Source organism: Carcharhinus amblyrhynchos, chromosome 6, assembly GCF_965287045.1.
Source record: "Carcharhinus amblyrhynchos chromosome 6, sCarAmb.v2.hapA, whole genome shotgun sequence".
In the NCBI taxonomy this organism is placed as follows: Eukaryota; Metazoa; Chordata; class Chondrichthyes; order Carcharhiniformes; family Carcharhinidae; genus Carcharhinus; species Carcharhinus amblyrhynchos.
The window spans coordinates 31,445,615-31,470,796 of record NC_137329.1 but is presented as its reverse complement, the minus strand read 5'-3'; the positions used below and the strand labels follow the sequence as shown (position 1 = coordinate 31,470,796).

General features: G+C 44.1%; 1 protein-coding gene across 1 annotated transcript in view; it reads left to right on the top strand.

Annotated features, from left to right (window-relative positions):
- Window positions 1-15,164: 15,164 nt before the first annotated feature.
- Window positions 15,165-25,182, top strand: part of LOC145343667 (ethanolamine kinase 1-like) — a 270,810-nt gene continuing 260,792 nt past the window's right edge. The window contains exons 1-2 of the mRNA XM_080189833.1: window positions 15,165-15,200; window positions 15,354-15,613. Of these exons, the coding sequence (XP_080045959.1) occupies window positions 15,165-15,200; window positions 15,354-15,613 (296 nt within the window). The remainder of the gene's footprint in view (window positions 15,201-15,353; window positions 15,614-25,182) is intronic.

The window sequence follows — 25,182 nt, the reverse complement described above, 5'->3', positions numbered from 1 at the left end:
CAAGGCCTTTGACAAGGTACTGCATGGTAGGTTGTTTCATAAGGTTAAATCTCACGGGATCCAGGTTGAGGTTTCTAAATGGATACAAAATTGGCTTTTTGCCAGAAGCTAGAGGGTGACAGTAGAGGGTTGTTTTTCAAACTGGAAGCCTATGACCAGTGGTGTGCCTCAGGGATCAGTGCTGGGTCCACTGTTTTTTGTCATTTATGTTAATGATTTGGCTGAGAATATAAGAGGCATGGTTAGTAAGTTTGCAGATGATACCAAGATTGGTGGCATAGTGGACAGTGCTATGGATCTTGATCAATTGGGCCAGTGGGCTGACGAATGGCAGGTGGAGTTTAATTTAGATAAATGCGAGGTGATGCATTTTGGTAGATTGAACCAGGGCAGGACTTGCTCAGTTAATGGTAGGGCACTGGGGAGAGTTACAATACAAAGAGACTTAGGGGTGGATGCTCATAGCTTCTTAAAAGTGGAGTCACAGTTGGACTGTGTGGTGAAGGCATTCAGCATGCTTGGTTTCATCGGTCAGAACATTGAATACAGGAGCTGGGACATCTTGTTGAAGTCGTACAAGACATTGGTAAGGCCACACTTGGAATACTGTGTACAATTCTGGTCACCCTTTTATAGAGAGGATATTATTAAACTAGAAAGAGTGCAGAAAAAAATTATTAGGATGCTACCTGGACTTGATGGTTTGAGCTATAAGCAGAGGCTGGATAGACTGGGACTTTTTTCTTTGGAACATAGAAGGCTGAGGGCTGATCTTACAGAGGTCGATAAAATAATGAGGAGCACAGATCAGCTTGATTGTCAATACCTTTTCCCAAAGATAGGGGACTCTAAAACTAGAGGGCGTAGATTTAAGGTGAAAGGGGAGCGATGCATACGTGTTCAGAGGGTCAATTATTTCACACAACGAGTGGTGAGTGTCTGGAACAAACTGCCAGAGGTAGTAGTAGAGGCGGGTACAATTTTGTCTTTTAAAAAGCATTTAGACAGTTACATGAGTAATATGGGTAAAGAGGATTATAGGCCAAATGCGGGCAATTGGGATTAACTTAAGGGTTTAAAAAAATGGTGGCATGCACAAGTTGAGCGGAAGGATCTGTTTCCATGCTATAAACCTGTATGACTCTAGACTGTAACAATACATTCTGCACTCTCTCCATTTTTTCTCTATGTACAGTATGCTTTGCCAGTACGGTATGCAAAAAGCAATATTTTTCACTGTATACTAACACATGTAACAATAATAAATCAAACCAAATAAATAGTAAGATTCTAATAAGTGTAGCAGAGCAGAGAGATTTTTGAGTTCATGTATACAGACCCTCGCAGAATCAGGGTGGGCTGATTTTTAAAAATTATTTCGTGGAATGTAGACATCGCTGTCAAGGCTATTATGTATTGACCATTATTGGTTGCCCTTGAGAAGATGGTAGTGGGCTGCCTTTTTGGACCACTGCAATGTACCTGGTGTTAGGCAGTGAATTCTAGAATTTAATGCAGTGACAATGAAGGAATGGCAGTCTAATCCTAAGTCAGGATTCTGCGTGGCTTGGAGGAAATTCTCAAGTGATGGTATCCCATGAAAATTGATGGTAGAGTTCGTGGATTTGGAAGATGCTGTCGAAGGAGGTTTGGCGAGTTGCTGCATCGAATCTTGTTGATGGATACACTACTACAATTCAGTGATAAAGGGAGTGAATGTTTAAAGTGGGGATGGAGTGCTGATTAGTTGGATTGCTTTCGTGGATGGTTGAGCTTCTTGAGTGTTGTGGAGTTTCAGTCATCCAGGTAATTATGCAGTATTTCATCACATTTCTGACTTGTGCATTACAGCTGGTGGACAGGCTTTGAGAAGTTAAAAGGTGAATTAATTACCACAGAATTCCCAGCTTCTGAGTTGCTCTCGTAGTCACAGTATTTAAATGGTTGGTCCAGTTCAATTTTTGGTCAGTGGTAACCCCCAGCATGTTGATAGTGGGGGATACAAGAATAGTAATGTCATTATATGTCAAGGAGGGTTGGATAAAAACAGGTGGCGGGGGGAATTCTCTGCAACCCTCCCCCCGGTGTGTTTCTCAGAGGTGGGAGGCAGCACACCACTGGGATTTTCTGGTCCCGCCATTGTAAATGGGATTTTCCATTAAATCTGCCCTGTCACCTCCCCCGCCTCCCCCCCCCCCCCCCAACCCCGGCTCCCGGGCAGCCTATGGTGGGAGTTTGACATTGGCAGGATGAGAAGATCCTGCTGACAGGAAGAGTGGGAATCTTGCCCACTCTCTTGTGAGTAGTCATTGCCTGTCACTTTCAAGGCACAAATGTTACATGAGACTTATCATCCCAAGCTGAAATGTTGTCCAGGTCCTGCTGGATGGACATGGATTGCTTCAGTTACTGAGAAGTTGTAAATGACACTGAACATTGTATAATCATCTGCAATCATCTCCATCTCTGACCTTATTATGGAGGGAAGGTCATTGGTGAGACAGCTGGAGATGGTTGGAACTGGGGCACCTGAAGAACAGTAGTGTCCTGGGACTGAGATGTTTAGCCTCCAACAACCACAACCATTTTCCTTTATGCCTAGGATGACTTTGACCAGTGGAGTTTTCCCCCTATTCCCATTGACATCAATTTTGCCTGGGCTTCTTGAAACCACACACGATCATATGCTGCCTTGGTTCAAGAGGAGACTGTCACTTCACGTCTTCAGTTCAGCTTCAGATAGGGTGATCAAGAAGGAAAACAGAACACTTTGGTAGTCAAGGCTAAGAGTACAGAGTACGTTGCTGGAACTGCTTAAAACACTCGTTAGACTGCAGCTTGTATACTGTATACAGTTCTGGTCGTACATTAAAGGAAGCATGTGATTGCACTAGAGAGACTACAGAGAAGGTTTATGAAATTTTTGCAAGCTGCTGAGAACGTTTGCTGTGGCAAATGATTGGATAAGCTGGGGCCATTTTCTTTCGAAGAGAGGAGGCTAAGGGGAAGTTTATTTGAGGCATACAAAATTATGAGGGCTTTGATCGAGTGAATAGGAAGGATCTATTTCCATTGGCAAAGGAATCAATAACTAGGGGAATAGATCAAAAGAGAAGAATAAGGGGGGAGTTGAAGAATTTTGTAATAACTCAGGAAGCCTTGGAAAGGAACAGAGTTTATTGTTGAACATAAAGCAAAGCCTCTATTCCATGGCATACATACATAAATCCCAACTTTCTTTTATTTCAAAACAGTTTATCCAAATACTTTACAGTCCAACTACATTATAATTTCAGTCCATTTTATCAGTCTCTTCAAAATAGGCGCTACTGAAACATGGTTTAGAATTAAGTATTAACAGGCTGGCAAAATTGGTCCATTCCCTTATCAATGAAGATGAGAAGGTGGCCAATTCCCCATTCATTGTCACCTGTATGGCACAAACTGCCACAGTCAATCTTGACACAAAACTATGGCAACCCCATTAATATGGTAGATAAGAAATAAGAAATAGGAGCAGGAGTAGGCCATCTAGCCCTTCGAGCCTGCCCCGCCCCGATAGCCAGCACCAGCCTTTTCTCTACAAGTTTGAATGTTTTTACACAATGATAAATTATTAAACTGACAAGCTGATGTAATCAATGTCAATGTCAAATATACCTCATTGAATGAAAGGACTTCATATTCTTGTATGTAAATTAAATCAAAGGGCTTCGTTTTCCAGGGTTTCACCTTCTGGGGTGACACCTTTTCCGGTTTCTCCTTCCAGGGTTATGTCTTCCGGGATTTCGCTAGTCGGAATGTCACCTTCTAAGTTTCTAGGTTTTGTCTTCTAGGACACGAGTCCCAGCCGGAACAACAGTCCTCACTAAATTCCCAATGTTTGTTTTATTTAAACAATTCATCCAAATACATTACAATCCAAATACATTATAAATTACAATCCAATTGCCTTATAATTTCACAACGATAAATTATTAAAACAACAAGCTGAGAAAACACAATGTCAACAGCAAATACACTTTCCGTAATACTACAGCAAACAACCTTCCTTGCAATGAAAATGGAATCCATTGCAAGTTGTTAGCTGTCACCTTCAGGATTTCGCCTTCCGGGGTTTTGCCTTTTAGGGTTTCGCCTTCTACGACATAGGAGTCCCAAACACAACAACAGTTCCCATCCAAATCCAACCTGGACAATAATTCTGCAGAACCTTCCTGGCGTCTGCCTTATAAAGGGTCAGGTGATGAGGTCTACCTAGGCAGCCACTTCCTGGCTTCAAGGCAACTCGTATTCAGTGAGCCCCCAGGGAGATCAATGAAAGATTCCCTATGAAACCCATGGGGGCTATTGCAATTTCTTTTCACTCAGGGGATGGTTGCTTTGAAGAATAGGGAAGAAAGGAATGCTCAGCTTATTGGGAAAACGCTCGTGTTGCCATAACCTAGAGGGCCGTGAACCAAAAGCTGAAAGGTGATACTGGGCAAGATAGCTCTCTTTTGTTCAGCATGGACACAGTGGGCTAAAAGGCCCCCTTTTGTGCCAGAAAGCTTTCTGTGTTTTTCTGTTCCAAGCGGTGAGAAGCATCCTGAACATTGTCGTACCATAAGAAATTTTGACAGGCAATAAAGCAGGACCAGGAGCTGACAACTGATGCTTACAAAGGAACTGTGAGAAATCCTCAGAAAGCTTCAAACACTTCACCTACTTCCAAACGTAACAAAGCAACCAGTCCAAAGGACATTATCCCTATTCTGCTGTGAATTCTCTCGGACAGCCTCAGAAGAAGATTGTAGGGAGCGATTCACCCCAAAAAATTCTAAATGTCGAATTCACGTAAAAACTGGAGTAAATCACGCTGGCTTTTTCAGTGGGAATTTCAAAATGAATCTCCCACATTCTGTGTAAATCAGTCCAAAAAGCAGGGGCAGGGTCTACTGTCGCTGGAGAGGCCAGCAGCATAGTGCTGAGCAGACCATTGCGCATGTGAACTGTCAGCGCTGATATTGGTGCATGCGCAGTGGCCCTGCACTGCCTGCCTCCCAGTTGCTGGCTGCTTGATTCCAGCCCCATGACCCCGCATTGCTGGCCGTGCAGCCCGATCACTGGCCCCCCCCCAAACATGCTGGGGCCACCCTCCCCAATGTAGCCCCCCCCACCCACATGGCCCCGATCCCCACCCCCTCCACCCCATCGGCAGCCCCGACAACACCACCCCTCACAGTTCCCACCCCCACCCCAGCAGGCCCGACCCCCGAGCAGCACTCACCCACCCCTCCCCCCAAGCAGGCTGACCCCCACACCCAATGCGAATGGCCAGCCCCAATCGCTGGCCTCCCTCCCCTTGTCACTCAGCCCAGACGAAGAGTGGAGCAGAATCCCCCACTCCCAATGATCGCCCTCACAGTTCCCAACCACATCAACCCCATTAAGCCCCACTCCCTTGAAGCTGTCCAATACCCAGTGGCAGTGCCAAGATGCCCCCCCCGGCATTAGCAATTTGTCCCTCGGGTAGTGCCAGGGACCCAGGCCAGCATTGCCAAGGTGACAATGTCCAGGGAGCACCCCCAACACCCAAATCTCTGGTGGGGGGGGGCCTCGATGGCCTCCATTCATTCCAATAGGGTCAGACCAAAAGCTCCCTGTAAATGGGGAGCTACTTTAAACCCTACTGGAATGACCCATTCCTGGCAGGGGCGGGGAGAGGCTAGCGGGCCTAGAGATTTCAGTCCCGGGTTTGTTCATGCTATTTAAATTGTATGTAAGTGAGGTTTTAAATCAATTATGCCGCTCCATGCTGATTTCTGGCACTGAGCTGATGGTGCTGGAAATCGAGCTGCCGGAAATCTGGCTGCTGGAGACACGCGGAGGCTGTAATGCCCGGCGGGGAACTCATGAAACATCCTCTGCTGCAGTCTCGTGGTCACCGTGCTGCTTTATAGTACAGCCTGATTGGAGAATTGCCCCTGTGAGCCTCGACAATATTGAACCCAAGTGTAAGAAATCCCATCTACTCCTTTTCTGTTATTAATCACAACTCACCCATTGTCAATCCTAACTGATCCTAATCCTCAAAAATTCAAGGAAACTTACAATAAAATGCCTTTATCATTGGTACACATTGTGATTTACCTTAGTGACCCATGTGAAGTCATTGAAACCATGCGCAGCCCTTCTTGAGAAGGAGGAGCTTACAGCAACCATTTCTGCAACCTCGCTCGAGTCAACCCAGATATGATTTTTATCTTTCAGCTTCACTACACTCATTCCCTCCTAGGCCTTGGTTTCCCGCAGTAGGAACTCCATGGATGAACCTGAGGGTAGAAACTTCCTCGTGTTTGTGACAATACTGTGCTTTTAAAAATATATATTTGTCATATTTCTTGTGCAGATTTGTTTTAGCAGCCAGTTCTATTTCCTGGGGTCACTTTGTCTGTATGTTGATACTGCAGAAGAATCAGTGTCCTAATTGCTCGAATGTTTGTTTTAATCTGAGTTTGATATTTTAGTACTTTTCCTTGGGTTTTTTTTTCAGAATTGGACTTGTTTAGGTTGATTGACACATTGGGCCCAATTTTACCATTGCGTGTTTTTACTAAAACTTGGTAAAGTCGGCCGTGAGGCCATTAACGCGATCCGTGCCCACTTCCGTGCAGATGCCCACTTTGCCAAGACTCAAAAGTGGCCGCAATCTGATCCGAAATGTGCACAATGGCGATTCAAATGTATTTGCATGCATTTCAATTGAATTAGTAAACTGCCTGCCCAACTTCACCATCGCGTTCACGCATCCAGATTTGGCGCAAAACAGACCTGCTTGGCAAAGGTCTGTTTTGGGCTGTCCAACCTCTGAAGATGTAAGTTCAGAGCTTCCAACGATTCTCTGAATCAGATCGGTGGTGGAGGAGGCAGGTAGGTGGGCCAGGTCATTTCCTGGTGGTGGGGTGGGGAGGAGAGGGAGGCCAGATCATTGTCTGGTTGGGCAGGAGGGTAGAGAGCAGCTAGATCGCTCTCTGGTTGGTGGGGAGGGAGGAGGAGGCGGGTCACATGTTGGGCAGGGGGAAGGAGGGAGGCCCAATCATTCTCTGGTGTTGGGGAGGGGGAGGACAGATCATTGTCTGGTGATGGGTGCGTGGGGGGGGGGGAGGGTGTGGTGGGCAGAGGGAGGCTGGATCATTGTCTGGTGGGGCTGGAGGGGGGAGATGGGGGGCAGGAGCGTCCGTTGCCACTCTGCAGATGATTGATGGGGGGAGAAGGTGGCAGAGGGCTGCGATCTGTCGGGGTTGAGGGGGGGTGGTGGATAAGTGAGACAGTTGTGCTGTTGGGGTGGGACAATGTCCATGGGGGCTATTGCTCCTGCTTTTCGCTCCCAGTCCGCTTTATCCGCTTTTTGCGGTTTGAGAGTGATGCGCAGTTCAAAGCTCCGATCAGAGCTGCAGCATTTCAGACACAATAAGCCCGAATCACACAATGGATTTTTTTTCCAGGCGAAGTGCATATGGAGGCACCTGAGAACAGATTTCCAAGTTGGGTTGAATTGCGCCCAGATTCAGCACTTAGAATGGAAATGGTAAAATCAGGCCCAATAAGTCATGTGACTGGGTGGAGCTAGGCTTACACAAAGAACACACAAGCTGGCAGTTGATGATTGAATGTGGTCAGAGCAATAATTCTTTCACTCTCTCTGGAGTTCTGCTGTGTGAAGATAGATTTTTCTCTGGAGGCTGTTGTATGGGAATCTGTGTCTTCTTGTATGTTTATCCCGAGGTATTAAAAGGATAGAAGCCTAGCAACTCCCTTAAGTCTGTGTGTTTTTGCTAACTGATTCTGAGGAGGGGGTTTACGTCTGTGAGGATATTGCTTACATTGAAACTATAAAAATAGCTAGCTGTTAAGAATTATAACTTGTCATGTTTAAGTATTTCAATTGATAAAAGTTGTGCCAGTTCTTTTTGTTGTACCTTAACTGTGTCGTTCAATAAAGTTTGATTTGATAGAAGTTTCCTAATGAGTCAATCGAATGATACCCGGAGCGAAACATCTAATGCTCACCCTAATGCCAAAATCAAAAAATAGTTGGGCTCCAGGCTAACATCATAACATACTTTGGAGTTTCTGATCTGGTCCCTAACATATTTTGCCTAATTTTGGGATGCTGAAATAGCATTCAACATACCAATCTTCCAGCGGAATGTCTTGCATCAAAAACATGCACAGCAGATATATATTAGTTAAAGCATTCCTGGTGGTCACCTGGGAGATTAGAAATTTTTTTTTATGAGTTGTGTGCTCTTATTAGAACCTTTTTTTGGGGGTGGGAAGGGGGTGGAATTTTTTGGCTAGGAGCATTCAATCTGAATGTTTTTTTTTGCCACCCAGCAAGGCAGGACAGTAACATTCAGCTAGCGCTTTGAGTCAATGACAGTTAAGGAGATCCTCAACTCCTGTGAGCTAAGTCTCTACATTGTCATTTTAGTTTGCAGGGGTATTTTGAAGGGATTTTTCCATTGAATTTGGGTGGTTTTGATACAACAATTGGAGAACAGGTTTAGCAGACTTTAGACTGAGGTTGCATCATTTTACTGCATTTCATATAGAAATACTGTGCCCGATTTTACCATTTTGATTCTGGGTGCTGGGCGGACTTGAAACTGGGAGGGTTACAGATCTGACTTTTAGACCCATTCTTAGGCACGCCCATACGCACTCTGCCTGAAAAAACATCAGCAATTCCGAATCGCACTGCAGAAGCCCAAGGGTGGGGCTTAATGCACCCGAAACCCTGCAGCTCTGATTGGCACCACCAACTGTGCATGCGCAAAAAGGAAAATGATAGAATGCGCCTCCCCTGCCACTTCACAACTATACCAGATAATGCCTCACCCTGGCCCCCACAGACATTGTCCCACTCCACCAACATTACTGACTCCCTTATTCCCCCACCCCCCCTGCCGACCAGACTGATCACGGGCCCCTCCCCCCTTTCCCCTCCACTGATCGCGGGCAGAGTAGCAGCGGACCCCCTCCCCCCTCCATTGATCTCAAGCAAAGTGGCAGCGGACCCCTTCCTCCCACCCTTCCCCCACCAATCTCAAGCGGAGAACTGTCAGATGCTTGGCACTTACCTCCTCACTAACTGGAGCGCCCGAATTGGACTTTTGTGGAGCATGTCTGTTTCACACCGATTCTGGATGGGCAAAGGTGATGGTAAAGGGGGAAGTGCCAGTGAGGTTGGGTTACAGCCCATTAAGTCAATTTAAATGCATGCAAATGCATTTAAATGGCTGTGATGCCCATTTCGGGTGCAGTCCCAATTGTGGCCATTTTTGGGCCTTGGTAAAGGAGGAACTGGCGCGGAGGCAGGAATGGATCACGCTACTCACCTCACGCCTGACTTTACCAAGTTTTTGCGCCCAAAAGTAGGTGCAACTTGATGGTAAAATTGGGCCCACTGTATGAAAAATTGGGGATGGTGATAAGAGGTGACTTCAATCAGAGTAAAAATGAGAAGATGTCAAGAAGGTTGCTATCAACTGTTTGACACTTTTGTTCAAAGTCAAGATCTACCCTGCTGTCTCTTCCAATAAATATTGAGAAAATGTGATTACTTAAGAGGTACATTGATACCATGCTGACTGATCTATAAAATGTTGCTGGTAAGGTGAGATACCGTTGTGCATGGAACAAGAGGATTTATTGATTCAACATGTCCTGCGCCCTGAATGCAGATTGGAGCCAGTTGAAACACATTTAGTTGTCAGTATTGTTAAGTCCAATTCCAGCATGGTCATCGATGCAAATTCCATCCTGTTTCTATGTTGTAATAAATAACATTTATTTCATCCAGCCCTCTCCAGTATATTAAATATAATGCGGTAATGAAAAGCTGCTCAATGTATATTTGTAGGTGTGAGCTTGAAAGGATTGCCTCCATTATAATTGGACAGTAGGAAAAGGACAAGTAAAGTGGCAGCCTCCACCAGTGGATCGGCCCAGGTCTGCACCAAGATTTGGATTTTTCTGGCTGTTCCAAGCAAATTTGGTGGTGATTTGGAAGAGAGCTGGGTGGAAGTAGGAAGTGGGTGGTAGATTACAAAGAACAAAGAACAAAGAACAACCCAGCATGAGAAACAGGCCCTTCGGCCCAACGAGCCCACGCCGCCGCATCCTCCTACACCTAATCTGCCCTGCGTGTCTACGAGTGGAACCCCTAACTTAGCCAGATTCAGGGGAGAATAGTGTCAATTTGGTGTACCAATCAGCCTAAGAGCACATCTTTGGGGTGTGGGAGGAAACCGGAGCGCCCAGAGGAAACCCACGCAACCACAGGGAGAATGCGCAAACTCCCACAGACACAGGCCCAAATCCATGTATCTGCACAGCTAGCAGTGCTATTCACCGAGCTGTTGCGGCGCCCGTCTACCGGTCCAGGATCAAGCACACACACCGACACGAAGTACTAGGCCACTCCCGGAACCTCCAAGAGCAGCCCACGCATGACCCACCGTGTGCATGCCCCTTGTTTGACAACAAGGTGGACCTCCACCTGCAGAATAAAAAGACAAAAACGTTAACATATAAATCTGCATTTCCGGTGTCTCCCGAGGCTCTGACCCTATTTAATACCCCCTACTATAACCCTCCATCCTTGTTTCGCTCATGTGTCTATCTAAGTAAACCTTAAACGAGTCCAACGTTCCTGCCTCCACCACCCTACTCGGTAGCGCGTTCCATACCCCCATGACCCTCTGCGTGAAGAACCTTCCTCTCACATCCAAATTATACTTCTCCCCCCTCACCCTTAGATCATGACCTCTCGTAATTGTACCCAGTCTCGGGAGCAGCCTCTCACTATTGACTCTATCTATTCCCTTCAGTATCTTATATACCTCTATCATGTCTCCCCTCAATCTCCGTCTTTCCAAGGACAAAAGTCCCAGTTTCTCCAACCTTTCCTCGTAACTCAGTCCTTCCATGCCAGGCAACATCCTGGTAAACCTCCTCTGCACCCTCTCCAGAGTCTCCACACTGTCACTATCCCTTTGTATCTTCTATCCATTCCATATTCTTATAGGGTTACCAACTCTGGTTAAATGTCTTCCTGGAGAGTTCACCTCGCAATTGCTGCCTCCAACCATCCCAACTCCCAAGCTCCTATCATTGGTCCCCCAACCTGTCTATTCTCTCAGTGTATCTCCCCGGCCAATTGGAAAGTGAATCATCCTTTCATTGTCCAAATGGATAATCCGTAATTGCCAAACAAAACAACTTTTTTTTATCACCAATACTTTTTTGATGAACACATAGAAACGTTCAAAGAAAATGGAAAGTACGATTTTTAATGCAGCTATTCTTTGTCAGAGTTGTTCACGGGGAATAATCTTCAATTCCTGGAAGTTGCAGACCAATCCTGGAGGTAGCTTATGGAAGTTAAAACAAACACAAGAAGTAGAAAACAAAAACTATAGTGTTGCCTAGTAATGCAGGATCAGAAAAAAGACAACCACATAGGGAAAGGGAGAGACAAGAAAAGCAGTTTTACTTTCAGTTGGCATGAATATAGAGTAAGGACTTCAACAATGTGCGGGATAGGTTGGTTGGCCATGCTAAATTGACCCAATGTCAGCGGGATTGACAGGGTAAATATGTGGGGTTCCAGGAATAGGGCCTGACTGGGAATTTCATCAGTGCAGACTCGATGGACCGAATGGCCTCCTTCTGCTCTGTAGGGATTCTATGATAAGACAGAAAGGTCTAGCTAAAAATGTCTGCCAAAGAAATAAGATGAAGGAACTCGTATGTATTGCTCTGAAGTTATACTAGTGAGTTTAGGGTGAGTTTTCTGGATCTCAAGGAAGATATTCCAGTTGTGGAATGACTCCTGTTGAATGTTCAGAAGCCTGCTCGAAAAGCAACTGAATCAATTTGACCCTTGATGTGGAAACAGTGCTATCTCTTCAGTGGAGTGTTGTGCCTGTGAGGATATTGCTGGGATAAAGGTGTAGCCTGAGTTTGAATATTTTGTTTCTTGGTCTCTCTGCTGAAACCTTTCCAAGTTTGTTTTGTTGTCTGCTGGAATATCGTCACTGTTTCTCATTTAATAAATGTTTTATTATTCCCTTTGTTAAAATGTCAACAGTAGACTCCTGTGAATCCTGTTCAGTAAATACCCTCCACAGTTAAAAAATACGTCAAGCCAGCATCAATTCTAGGATCTGACTTGTCCAGTAATCACATCAGCTGGAATCATAACAGAATTCCCGACTTCTTTTCTACTTTCTCAGGAACGGCAACATTTTCCCGCTCTGTTTACATTGTCTCCATCGTGACCAGAAGAAATCTCCTTTCCTGCCCCCACCCCCGCAGCTTGGTAACCCTATCCAATGGTGACGCATGCCTCTGCAGCCTTGTGCATGGGTGACTATTCAACTTAACGTTTTAAGAAAAAGGAACTGGAGGAAATACAGGAATTCCATAAATCACAAATGGCAGTAAATCTTGCTAACTATTTCTAATGTTGAACATTCCACCAACAATTGAGAGGCAGTCAATGTAGTTCTGTCATGCATTAAATGAATGGCAGAGCCTGGCTTACCTCAACAGGGACGGGTGTTAAACTAGCAACATATTCATGGCACTCTGCTCCCACTGTTCCCAAATACTCCTCATAACTGCATTCCTTGGCTCAGTCGTCAGAGCATCAGGAAGGCTGGCTCATAGATGAAGCACACAGGAGTTGAATTTCCAGCACAATTCTAATATTTTAACTTTTGTCACATTTGCTGAATGACATTGGATTCTCTATCAAGTCTGACTAGATAGTAAAAGTACGAATGGGCCTTAATCTCTGTAGACTGAGGCAAAAATGAAGTTGGAGCCTGTGAAAAAAAGAATGATATGAATACTCTTTGACTTTCAGTTAATCTTAACATGTTTGCTCCTGACTCATACAACACCATCTTTTTGAAACAATACTCTATTTTGTTGGATTTTAAGGCATGAATGTAAATTGTGCATCTTGTGTCACTTCATAAAATTATAAGAAATAGGAACAGGAGTCAGCCATTTGGCTCCCCATTCCCACTCTTCCATTCAATAAGATCATGGCTGATTTGATTATGGCCTTAACTTCTCTTTCTTGCCTGTCCCCATAATCCCTTGCTGATCAAACATCTGTCTAACTTGGTCTTGAAAATATTCAAAGTCTCAGAGTTCACTGCTTCCTGGTGTAGAGAATTTAATAGCCTAACAACCCTCTGAGAGAAGAAATTCCTCCTCATCTCCATCTCAAATGGGAGGCTCCTTATTTTCAAATTGTGCCCCCTTATTCTAGATTTCCCCATAAGAGGAAACATCCTTGCCAAGCCCCCTCAGTGCCTTATATGTTTCCAGAAGATCACCTCTCATTTTTTAAACTCCAGTGTGTTGAGGTTCAACTTGTTCAAACTTTCCTCATAAAACATAAACCTTCATCCCACAAATCGACTTAGTGAATGTTCCCTGAACATCTTCCAATGTGGGCATAACCTGTCTGAGGTAAGGGAAACAAACTTTCCTCAGTACTCTCGAGATGGTCTCACCTGCATAGTTGTAGCAAGACCTATCTACTTTTATACTCCAATGTTTCATTAGCCTTTCTGCATACTGACTTGTGATTCATGTACAAGGGCACAGAAATCCTTTTGTACTGTAGCATTCTGTAGTCTCCATTTAAATAATATTCTGTTTTTGTACCCTTCCCACCAAAATGGAGACCCTTGCATTTTCCCACTCCAGCTGCCAAATTTTTGTCCACCGATGTAACGTATCTATAATCCCTGTGCAGAGATTTGTATCTTTGCATCCACCTCACAACTTTCTTTCCTGCTTATTGTATCATCAGCAATTTTGGCTACAATACATATGGTCTCTTCATCCAAGCTAATAACATAGATTGCAAATATTTGAGGCACTCATTCCTGTAACATTCCATGACTTACATTTTGTCAACATGCAATTAACACATTTATCCCAATTTATCTTTGTTTTCTTTTGGCGAGCCAATGCTTTTTCTTATATGAACATATCACCCCCAATACCATGAGTTTTTATCTTGTCTGGTAACCTTTTATGTGACACCTTATTGAATGTCTTTTAGAAATCCAAATGTACTACACCTACTGGTTTCCCTTTATCCACCCTCCTTTTTGTATCCTCAAAGAACTTTAATAAATTTGTCAAAAGTTATTTCCCTTTCATAAAATCATATTGGGCAGGATTTTATGGGCATACTTCCCCGACTCCAGAAAATCCCCCCTGAGGTCAATGGACTTTTCCATGGTCCGCCCCTCTGCTGCCACACTTCCTCTAGTGAACGGAACAGGAAAACTCACCCTGTTAATTTTGCTTGATTGCATTGTGATTTTCTTCACATCTAGTTATACTTCCTTAATAATGGACTCTAGCATTTTCCAAATATAGTTTCCTGTTTTCTATCCCCCTTCTTCTCTGAGTAGATTGTAAATATTAACATATTGCAGTTTTCCAATCCACTGGGATATATGAACATATGAATTGGGAGGAAGAGATGGCTATTTTCAGAATCCAGGGAATTTTGGAAGATTACAACTAACGCATCCAATATCTATGCGGCCATTTATTTTAAGACCTTAGGACATAGGCTTTGTTACCCTTTAGTTCTGTTGCTTTTGCTCATATTTTCTCTCCACCGATAGTAACTGTTTTGAGTTGCTCCTTTTTCCTTTTGATGTGGAGGTGCAATTAAGCAAATGAATAACGGTAGAATTTTTTTTTTATTTATTAGTGTCACAAATAGGCTTACAGTAACACTCCAATGAAGTTACTGTGAAAATCTCCTAGTCGCCACACTGGCGGCTGTTTGGGTACTCTGGGGGAGAATTTAACATGGCCAATGCACCTAACCAGCACATCGATCAAACTGTGGGAGGAAACCAGAGCACCTGGAGGAAATCCGCTTGCAGAGTCCGTGCAGGCAGTGACCCAAACTGGAATTGAACCTGGGTCCCTGGCACTGTCTGACAGCAGTTCTAACCACTGTGCCACCTTGCTGCCCAACAGAGGGCCAAAGGCTAGACAGTTGGGGTTTTGAAAATGCAGTTGGCAGTGAATTGGAGAGCAGTTCTTTCCAGTGATGGATGCACAAGATGGAAGGGTTGGGGTGTGCAAGGGAGAAGTCGCTGGTGAGTGATACAAGCAAGTGATCAGAGATGGCCTTAAATTCCAAGGTCAGGTGGATCCTTGGGCTTTTCTTCTTATTCAAATTACCAAAGGAGGGCAACAATAGAAATGTTTTAAGCAGAAAAATTGACCTCTTTGACTTTTTGTTTCCTCAGACGTTCACTGATGGAATCACAAACAAGCTTGTCGGATGCCATGTGGATCAAGCTATGGAAGATGTTGTTCTCGTAAGAATACATGGCAAAATGACAGAACTTTTTGTCGACCGCAACAATGAAGTTAAAAGCTTTCAGATTCTTCACGCTCAGCACTGTGCTCCGGATCTTTACTGTACTTTTCAGAATGGAATATGCTACAAATTCATCCAAGGAACAGTCTTAAACATGTGGCTGCTCAGGGAGCCTTCCATCTTCAGGTATCCAGCATTGCATTCTCATATTGCCTTTCTGCAACTAATAATAATATTTTGCTAAATCTTTGCATCATCTTACACGGCAGAAATGACAGTGGTGAAACGGGCACTATCTGTCTATTCTGAATATAATGATTTGCTTTGAGTTATTTGGCTGACAGAGATAGTCATTTAGAAACCAGACAGAAAGGTTGAATGGTCAGTAGTTTAGAGTGAATGTGGTCAAGGGTGGAACAACTGCTCAGCTCCTCACTGAGATGAGCCTGGAAAGGGTTCATGGAACAGACCTTTGCCAAGATACCGCATGATAGGTTTTTGCATAAGGTTAAATCTCACAGGATCCAAGTGAGGTAGCCAAATGGATACAAAATAGGCTTGATGACAGAAACCAGAGGGTGGTTGTAGAGGGTTGTTTTCCAAAATGGAGGCCTGTGATCACCAGTGTGCCTCAGGGATCAGTGCTGGATCCATTGTTATTTGTCATTTATATTAATGATTTGGGTGAGAATATAGGAGGCATGGTTAGTAAGTTTGCAGATGACACCAAGATTGGTGGCATAGTGGACAGCGAAGAAGGTTGTCTCAGATTGCAATGGGATTTTGATCAATTGGGCCGATGGGCTGACGAATAGCAAATGGAGTTTAATTTAGACAAATGTGAGGTGATGTATTCTGGTAGATCGAACAAGAGCAGAACTTATTCAGTTAATCGTAGAGCACTGGGGAGAGTTGTAGAACAAAAAGATATCTAGGGGTACAGGTTCATAGCTCCTTGAAAATGGAGTCACAAGTGGACAGAGTGGCGAAGAAGGCATTCAGTATGCTTGATTTCACTGGTCAGAGCATTGAAAATAGGAGTCAGGACATGTTGTTGAAGTTGCACAAGACATTGTTAAGGCCACACTTGGAATACTGTGTACAGTTCTGGTCACCCTATTATAGAAAGGATATTATTAAACTCGAAAGAGTGCAAAGAAGATTTACTAGGGTGCTTCCGGGACTTGCTGGTTTGAGTATAAGGAGAGGCTGGGTAAATTGGGATTTTTTTCTTTGGAGCATAGGAGGGGTGATGTTATAGAGATCTATAAAATAATGAGAGACATAGATCAGCTATATAGTCAATATCTTTTCCCAAAGATAGGGGAGTCTAAAACGAGAAGGCGTAGGTTTAAGGTGAGAGCCGAGAGACAGAAAAGGGTCCAGAGGGGCAATGTTTTCACAAGAGGGTGGTGAGTTTCTGGAACAAGCTGTCAGAAATGGAGGCGGGTACAATTTTGTCTTTTAAAAAGCATTTACACAGTTACATGAGTAAGATGGGTATAGAGGAATATGGGCCAAATGCAGGCAACTAGGACTAGCTTACAGGTTTTTACAGAAAGGGCAGCATGGACAAGTTGGGCTGAAGGGCCTGTTTCCACGCTATAAACTTCTGTGACTATGAGTGTGAGAGAGAGAGATTAAAAGAGAGGGGTAGGGTGGAGACAGTCAGAGAGAAGGGGGTGGTATGAGAGAGAAAGGGGGAGAGAGAGAGAGGGGAGGGGATAGTGGGGTTGAGGAGAGAGGGAGAGAGAGATGTGGATTTAAGGTTAGGGTAGGAGGACACTTGGGGGAATGTTTAACTTCATGGTCAAAAATAGTCTCTTAGTGACAAAGAAGTACAGAAACTCTTTTCACTTCTTGACGGTGGTGGAAATAGAGGAGGCTGGGGAGGATAGTTGAAGCATATGGTTTGCAGTAGGGAAGAGAAGGGGGAGTTTATCCTTCACTCCACAATGAACCAAGAATAATGGATAGTTTTAGCAGATGATTGCGGGACCGGATAGTGTTTTAAGTGGAGGACACTTGGGGGATGTTTAATTTTATGGGCAAAGGTGACAGCAAAATCAGCAGATGCAGTTATTTTAATAGTCTCTTTATAAATCAGGCCATTTGGTCAAACCAATCCATGTTAGCACATAGTTCTACTTATGTTTTCCCTCCCAGTTCCTATATTGTTTCAGTCTCCTTCTTTAGCTATCTATTCAATCTGATGTTGAATCATTTTGCCTCAATCTCAAACATTGAAAATAAATGATAACATCTCACAATGTGTGTGAAGAGGTTACTCTTATCCTGTGTTCCAAATCTATTACATTTAATCTTGTACCAATAGCTCTTAGTTCTTGACTTCCATCCAACCTTTCATTCATAATTTTAACACTTTACACTTGGAAGCGAAAAATTTACCTGGTGGAGAAGACACTCTACAATTGATAAGAGTGTACATATTTACTGTTGTTAGCAGGATACCATACACTCTGTGCTACAAAAAGCTTTTGTGCTTATTAGATATTTGAGAATTTGATATTTGTCGTTAACTACCTGCAAGTTCTGACATTTCGTGTGCCACTAGGAATCATATACCTGATTTAAAAACGTACCAATTTTTATAATGTAACCAAAAGCTTATTACCTCATTTTACGAATTCCCCACTGTCAGGTTATATTTACCTTGTCACAGGCATGAAAATATTATGTGGCTACGTTCCAGGAAATATAGTATAACAATGTTGTGATAGAATTAAAAAAATAGATAGCGTAATGAAATATTTTTATTGCTTCTGTGGGTATTATTTTAAAACATAGCTTGTGTCATTTTAAATTCCATTTCAAAATGACTGTCGGGATGACAATGTGTTCTTAAAATAATGTTTCTAAACTGGTGAGGTTTGTAAAAGTACAACAGAACACAAGCTTTAGTCACTGGGTGGGGCAATTTGGTTGACCTTTAAATTCTCTTGCTAACCTTGTTTAAAAGTGCATTTTTTTTTGTTTAGCAAGCTAACCTCTGGGGAGAGAAGAGAGAAGTTATTCATTTTTGTAGCCCTTCATGCCAAAAAGCATATTTATTGTACTCTTGCTTCAGAGCGTCGATTCTGCAGTTCTTCCACTGTGCTGCACATTGGAAACTATGACCAAACATTGGGTCACTCTATGACTGTACCGGAGTTTCTACTGAATTGGATTCCTTCGGTTTACCGCTGAAAATGGAATAGAATTTATGATAAACAAAAATATGGTGTTTTGAAAACTGCAAATTGTCATCCGCATGGTAAATGGCACTCTCTCTTTTACACATATGTTTGGCAATAAATGATCAAACCACTGCGTAGATTGCCACATCTTGCTGCAGTTTTACATGGGAGCATTTGCCAACGAAAGTCTGTGTGCCAACTTTCCACAAATCCTGAAGCGTTGACTTAAGAAAACAAGTTGAAATGTGGAGGTCTGAAAAACAATCACAACTCGATTCGGAATTTCAGAGGTTCTAGAACGCAAAGTGTCACAGGAAATGCCTTTCCTCTTTATTGCCTGGTTTTAAATGTAAAGTAAGAAAACACAAAGAGACTTCCAATTTGCTTTTTCCTCCATCTTTTTCTGAATGAAGTCAGAACCACTGTGTTGTCAATCAAACTGGACGGTTGCTCCCAGTTTCACATTGGTGCTGCCAAGTCTTTCCTGTGAGCAACTGGCCAATCAGTTGGCACCTGCACTAATGATCACATTCACATTTCTCAAGCAGCTAATGAGCCACTTAGTAAATGGAAAAGACAAGGAGGAAGCAAATCCAGCTGTGTTTAGGAGAGGACTTCTCAGCATTTTGTCAACAGCTGAACAAAATGTTGGCAAACGCAAGTTATCAGATCCCTTAACACAGGTTATTTTCTTTCATAAGAACATAAGAACATAAGAAATAGGAGCAGGAGTAGGCCATCTAGCCCTTCGAGCCTGCCCCGCCATTCAATAAGATCATGGCTGATCTGTCGTGGCTCAGTTCCACTTTCCTGCCCTCTCCCCATAACCCTTAATCCCCTCGCTTTTCAAAAACCCATCAACCCGCGCCTTAAATATATTTAGTGAGGCAGCCTCCACCACTTCAACGGGCAGAGAATTCCAGAGATTCACCACCCTTTGAGTGAAGAAGTTCCTCCTCAACTCCATTCTAAACCGCCTCCCCTTTATCTTGAGGCTGTGCCCCCTAGTCCTACTGTCCTTTCTGAGCGGGAAGAGCCTCTCCACCTCTATCCTATCCATCCCATTCATCATCTTATACGTCTCAATGAGATCTCCCCTCATTCTTCTAACCTCTAACGAGTACAAGCCTAGTTTATTCAGCCTCTCCTCATAGCTCAACCCCCTCAACTCCGGCATCAGCCTAGTAAACCTCCTCTGCACTCCCTCCAAGGCCAAAATATCCTTGCAAAAGTGCGGCGACCAAAATTGCACACAGTACTCCAGCTGTGGCCTCACCAGTGCCCTATACAGCTGCAGCAAGACCTCCCTACTTTTATATTCAATCCCCCTCGCTATGAAGGCCAGCATCCCATTAGCCTTCCTGACCACCTGCTGCACCTGCAGGCTGGGTTTTTGCGACTCATGCACAAGGACCCCGAGGTCCCTCTGCACCGTCGCCTGCTGCAGTTTTTCGCCACGTAAGTAATAGTCCTTCCTACCATTCTTCCTACCAAAGTGGACCACCTCACACTTGCCAACATTAAATTCCATTTGCCATTTCCTGGCCCATTCGCCCAGCCTATCTAGATCCTTCTGCAGACTCTCCACACCCTCCGCACAATTTGCCTTTCCCCCAATCTTGGTGTCATCAGCAAATTTCGACACCCTACACTCGGTTCCCTCCTCCAGATCATCTATATAAATGGTAAATAGCTGAGGCCCCAGCACCGACCCCTGGGGCACCCCACTAGTCACCAACCGCCAATCCGAATAGCACCCATTGACCCCCACTCTCTGCCTCCTATTTGACAACCAATCCTCTATCCACGCTAACACCCTACCCGCAACTCCATGTCCCCTGACCTTCTGCAATAACCTCTTGTGAGGTACCTTGTCAAACGCCTTCTGAAAATCCAGAAAGACCACATCCTCTCCTCTATCCACTGCCCTAGACACATCCTCATAGAACTCCAATAAATTTGTCAGACACGACTTCCCCTTAACGAAACCGTGCTGCGTCTGCTCTATCAAGCAATTCCCCTCAAGATGCCTCGCTATTTCCTCCTTGATGACGGATTCTAACATTTTACCTACAACAGACGTTAAACTAACCGGCCTATAATTCCCTGCCTTTTGCCTGCCACCCTTCTTAAACAACGGCGTAACATTAGCCGTTTTCCAATCTCCCGGCACTTCCCCGGAATCCGGCGACGTTTGGAAAATAACCACCAAGGCATCCACTATCACCTCCGCCATTTCTTTCAGAACCCTTGGATGCATTCCATCCGGTCCTGGGGACTTGTCCACAATCAGTCCCTCCAGTCTGTCGAGCACCGCCTCTCTAGTAACAATAATGTCATTGAGACCCTCCTGTCCTACCATCTCTCCACCGCCAACACCCGGCAAATTATTCACGTCCTCCTCCGTGAAGACCGAAACAAAAAAGTTATTCAAGGCCTCATCCATTTCCCCATCCCCTACCACTAAGTCCCCCCTCTCATCCTCTAAGGGTCCAACGTTCACCCTAGCCAGCCTCTTCCTTTTTATATATTTATAAAAACTCTTGCTATCCTTTTTTATATTAAGCGCTAGCCCAGCTTCATAGTTTATCCTAACCTTCTTTATCAACTTCTTTGTCAATCTTTGTTGACTTTTAAACCTCTCCCAATCCTCTTCTCACCCACTACTCTTAGCTACTCTAAACGCCTCCGCTTTTAATTTGACACTTTCCTTCCCTCTTTCTCTACTTTTGTTGTTTTCCCTTCAGCAGTGATTTGAGCTTTTGTTACTTGGAGGCCAATCATGAACCATTCGGTTCTTATGAGATACTCAGCATGGTCAGGTTTTTATGCTGCTTTCCCAGACGGGGCCGGGTTTATTGAAGAGTTCAGCCAGAAGAATCGAGGATGCAAGTGGGAAGGACTGGACAAGAGGGGAGAGAATGGAGTCAAGGTATCAGAGGAGTTGCAGATGTAAATGGTTAGGGACTCGGCAAGAGAGAGAATAGAGTCAAGGTATTGGAGGAATCACAGATGAAGGACGGCATGGTAGCACAGTGGTTGGCACTGCTGCTTCACAGCGCCAGGGGCCTGGGTTCGATTCCTGGCTTGGATCACTATCTGTGCAGAGTTTGCACGTTCTCCCTGTGTCTGTGTGGGTTTCCTCTGGCTGCTCATGTTCCCCCCACCACCCCATATTCTGAAAGACACGTTGGTTTGACCCAAATAGGCACCAGAGTGTGACAACTAGGAGATTTTCACAGTAACTTCATTGCAATGTTAATGTAAGCCTTACTTGTGATCAATAAATAAACTTTGAAACTTTGCTTTTACTTTAGAAGGGACTGGACAAGAGAAATAATGAAGTCAAGATATTGGAGGAATTGTGGATCATGACGTTTACTGAATTTGGTTTCAATATTTGCCATATTGGGATTTGAATTTACGACCTCCAGATTGCTAGTGCAATACAATAACCGCAGAGCTACTGAACCCTTGTTGGAATTGTGTTATGTTTAAGCATAGTGGTTTAAATGGAATTGAATTGACACTGGTTGAAATAGGGCAGGAATCTCAGAACACTTACAAGGGCAATGGATCTTGCTAAATCTATGCCACTGAATCCAAGAAAATGTCAGTGAGATAAATGAAAGCACAACAGTATTTGTGTTGAAAAATAACAAACCTACTTCATGTCACTGTGGCCTCCATCTCTTTTTGTTTTCCTCTCATCGCATGTGGGCGTCATTGGCTAGACCAGTATTTATTGCCCACCCCTAACTGCTCTTGAGAAAGGGGTGGTGAGCCACCTTCTTAAATTGCTGCAGTCTACTTGGTGCAGGTACACCCAAAGTACCCTTGGGAAGGGAGTTCCAGGATATTGGCCCAGTGATGCAGAAGGGCCTGTGATATATTTCCAGATCAGGATGGTGTGATGGCTTGGAGGTGAATGTGCAGCTGGTGGTATTCAAATGCACTTACTGCCCTAGTGCTTTGAGGTGTAGCGGTTGGAGAGTTGGCAGGTTTGTTGAAGGAGTCTTGGAGAGTTGCTGCAGTGCATCTGGTATATAACACACAGTACTGCCCCTGTGCTTTGGTGGTGGAGAGAGTGAATGTTAGGGGCTGGTTAGGGGGCCAATAAAGTGGATCCTTTGTGATGAATGCTGTGAAGCTTCTTGAGTGTTTTTGGAGCTGCACTCATCCAGGCAAGTGGAGAGATTTCCGACACATCCCAGACTAGATTCTTGGAAATGTTGGACAGACTTTGGGAAGTCAGGAGGTGAGTTACTCATTTCAGAATTCCCTATTTTATCAGTTATCCCTGATGGGGTTACGTAGAAGTCCTGTCACCTGCTGCTTTCTGAAGAAACTGTACAACCCATCCTGCAGTGGCTAGGCATCCTTGAAGCCTCTATTGGGCAGTAGCCAAACCTCTCATCTACTTGTTCATCTGGCTCTATCATACTCAGTGAGTCATTCAGTGCAATATTCATGTTACCACTATTTGCACGCACATTGAGGCGTAAATATCTAAGTTGGAATCAAGTCAAATCAAGGCAATGAATGAAGAGGATATAATTCAGATTTGAGGGGCAAGGGTGCTTGTGGTAGATGAAGGCATGATGGTCATTGTTATTGCTATCGTCACTGACAAATTCATAAGTAGTTATCTCCTTCCTTCGTTCCCTTCATCTACTTCCTCTTCCTGTCAATTTCAGAGCAGGAAGAGGAAATGAGGAAGGATTGGTTTTGCAGCAACCAGTGAAGATAATGAGGTAGAGATAGCTCTGGCGTTCTTTGGCAGCATGTTTCTTTAAGGTACTTGAATTGAAAGAGGTACTCCTTTGCACTGACTCACCTGCAGCTGGAACTAGCATTGAACTCACAGCCACTTCACCCAAGAACTCAATAGTGTACTCTTTGAGTTCAGTGACCTTTCATATCTGGAGATTCTCCCATCAGTTGCCTGTATCTCTTGGATATTGGGCACCAAAACTGGAACAATGTTAATAATCTCTCCTGATCTGGCAACAAACAAACGATTTAACCAGGGCAGTAAGTGCCAGAAGCACCATATACAGTACTGTGAGATAGAGCTGTTATAACAGAGGCAGATAACTTGACCTACATTCGCATCTCATTTTTGCAAATTTGTAACCTTTTAACAGTAATTTTCTTATCAAATAAACCAGCTGAAAAGTGGAGTCGTGCAGGAGAGCCTTCTCTGATTTGTTGCATTGTGCGTCATTCTGCATGAGTCCCTCATCTGGTTGGACGATGTGGCTGGAATGTTCTTATGTTTAAATATGGCATCATCTTTGAACAGAAGTGTGACATCTGATAGCTGTAGTGAGCTCTGTCCCAGTACCTGTGATCTGCTCCCCCTCCAGCTCCCTGGACTCCAAGAATTTTCATTGTTATTTGACTTACTTCCAACGAGCAATATGGAGTCACAAAGAGGGTCAGACATGCAGCTCTCCTTTTGGAGTGATTGGCTGAAAGCCCCTCAAGAATTAAGACCTCAAAGTTTCAAAGTTTATTTATTAGTGTCACAACTAGGCTTATTAACACTGCAATGAAGTTACTATGAAAATCCCCTAGTCGCCACACTCCGGCTCCTGTTCAGGTATACTGAGGAAGAATTTAGTATGGCCAATGCACCTAACCAACATGTCTTTCAGTCTGTGGGAGGAAACTGGAGCACCTAGAGGAAACCCACGCAGACATGGGGAGAACATGTAGACTCCGCACAAGCAATGACTCAAGCTGGGAATCGAACCCAGGTCCCTGGCACTGTGAGGCAGCAGTGCTAACCATTATGCCACCGTACCGTGACCTAAAGCATAGTAGTGCACCTGAACTAAATACAACAGGTATGAAGATGAGATAAATCTAAAACTTGTCATTAGACAATGTCAGGTGCGAGCTTTCAACAGTTCCGAGCTTTGTTTCTGCAGCTCCATTTGCTGATCTCAGAATCAAATGTGTGCTCCCATCCCAAACTAGGATCTGCTCACCTAGTGCCCAAATCCTCCATTAGGTTCCCAATTTCACACTTGTTGATTTACAAACTTGTCCTCTATTTTATGAATCCCTCTATGGTCTTGCTCCAGCAATGTTTGCCTTGGTGTCTCCTGAGTAGTAATTGCATTTGTTCTCTTCCTATTTGTACTTTCAGCCACCAATCTGTGCTGATCACTTTGCTACATCTCTTCCCAATTCTCAAGCTAAATGTCTTTCCTTCCCCTTCAGTGACACACCTGGCTGGTAGCACAGTGGTTAGCACTGCTGCCTCGCAGCACCTGGGACCCAGGTTCAATTCCAGCCTTGGTTGATTGTCTGTGTGGAGTTTACATATCCTCCTCATGTCTGCATTGGTTCCCTGCAGGTAATCTGGTTTCCTCGTGCTTAATTGGCCACGCTAAAATTGCCCCTTAGTGTCAGGAGGATTAGCAGGGTAAATACGTACGGTTATGGGGATGGGGCCTGGGTGGAATTGTTGTCAACGCAGGCTCAATGGACCAAACGGCCTATTTCTGCACTGTCGGGATTTTATGGTTCTATGATGCCTGGGTGATC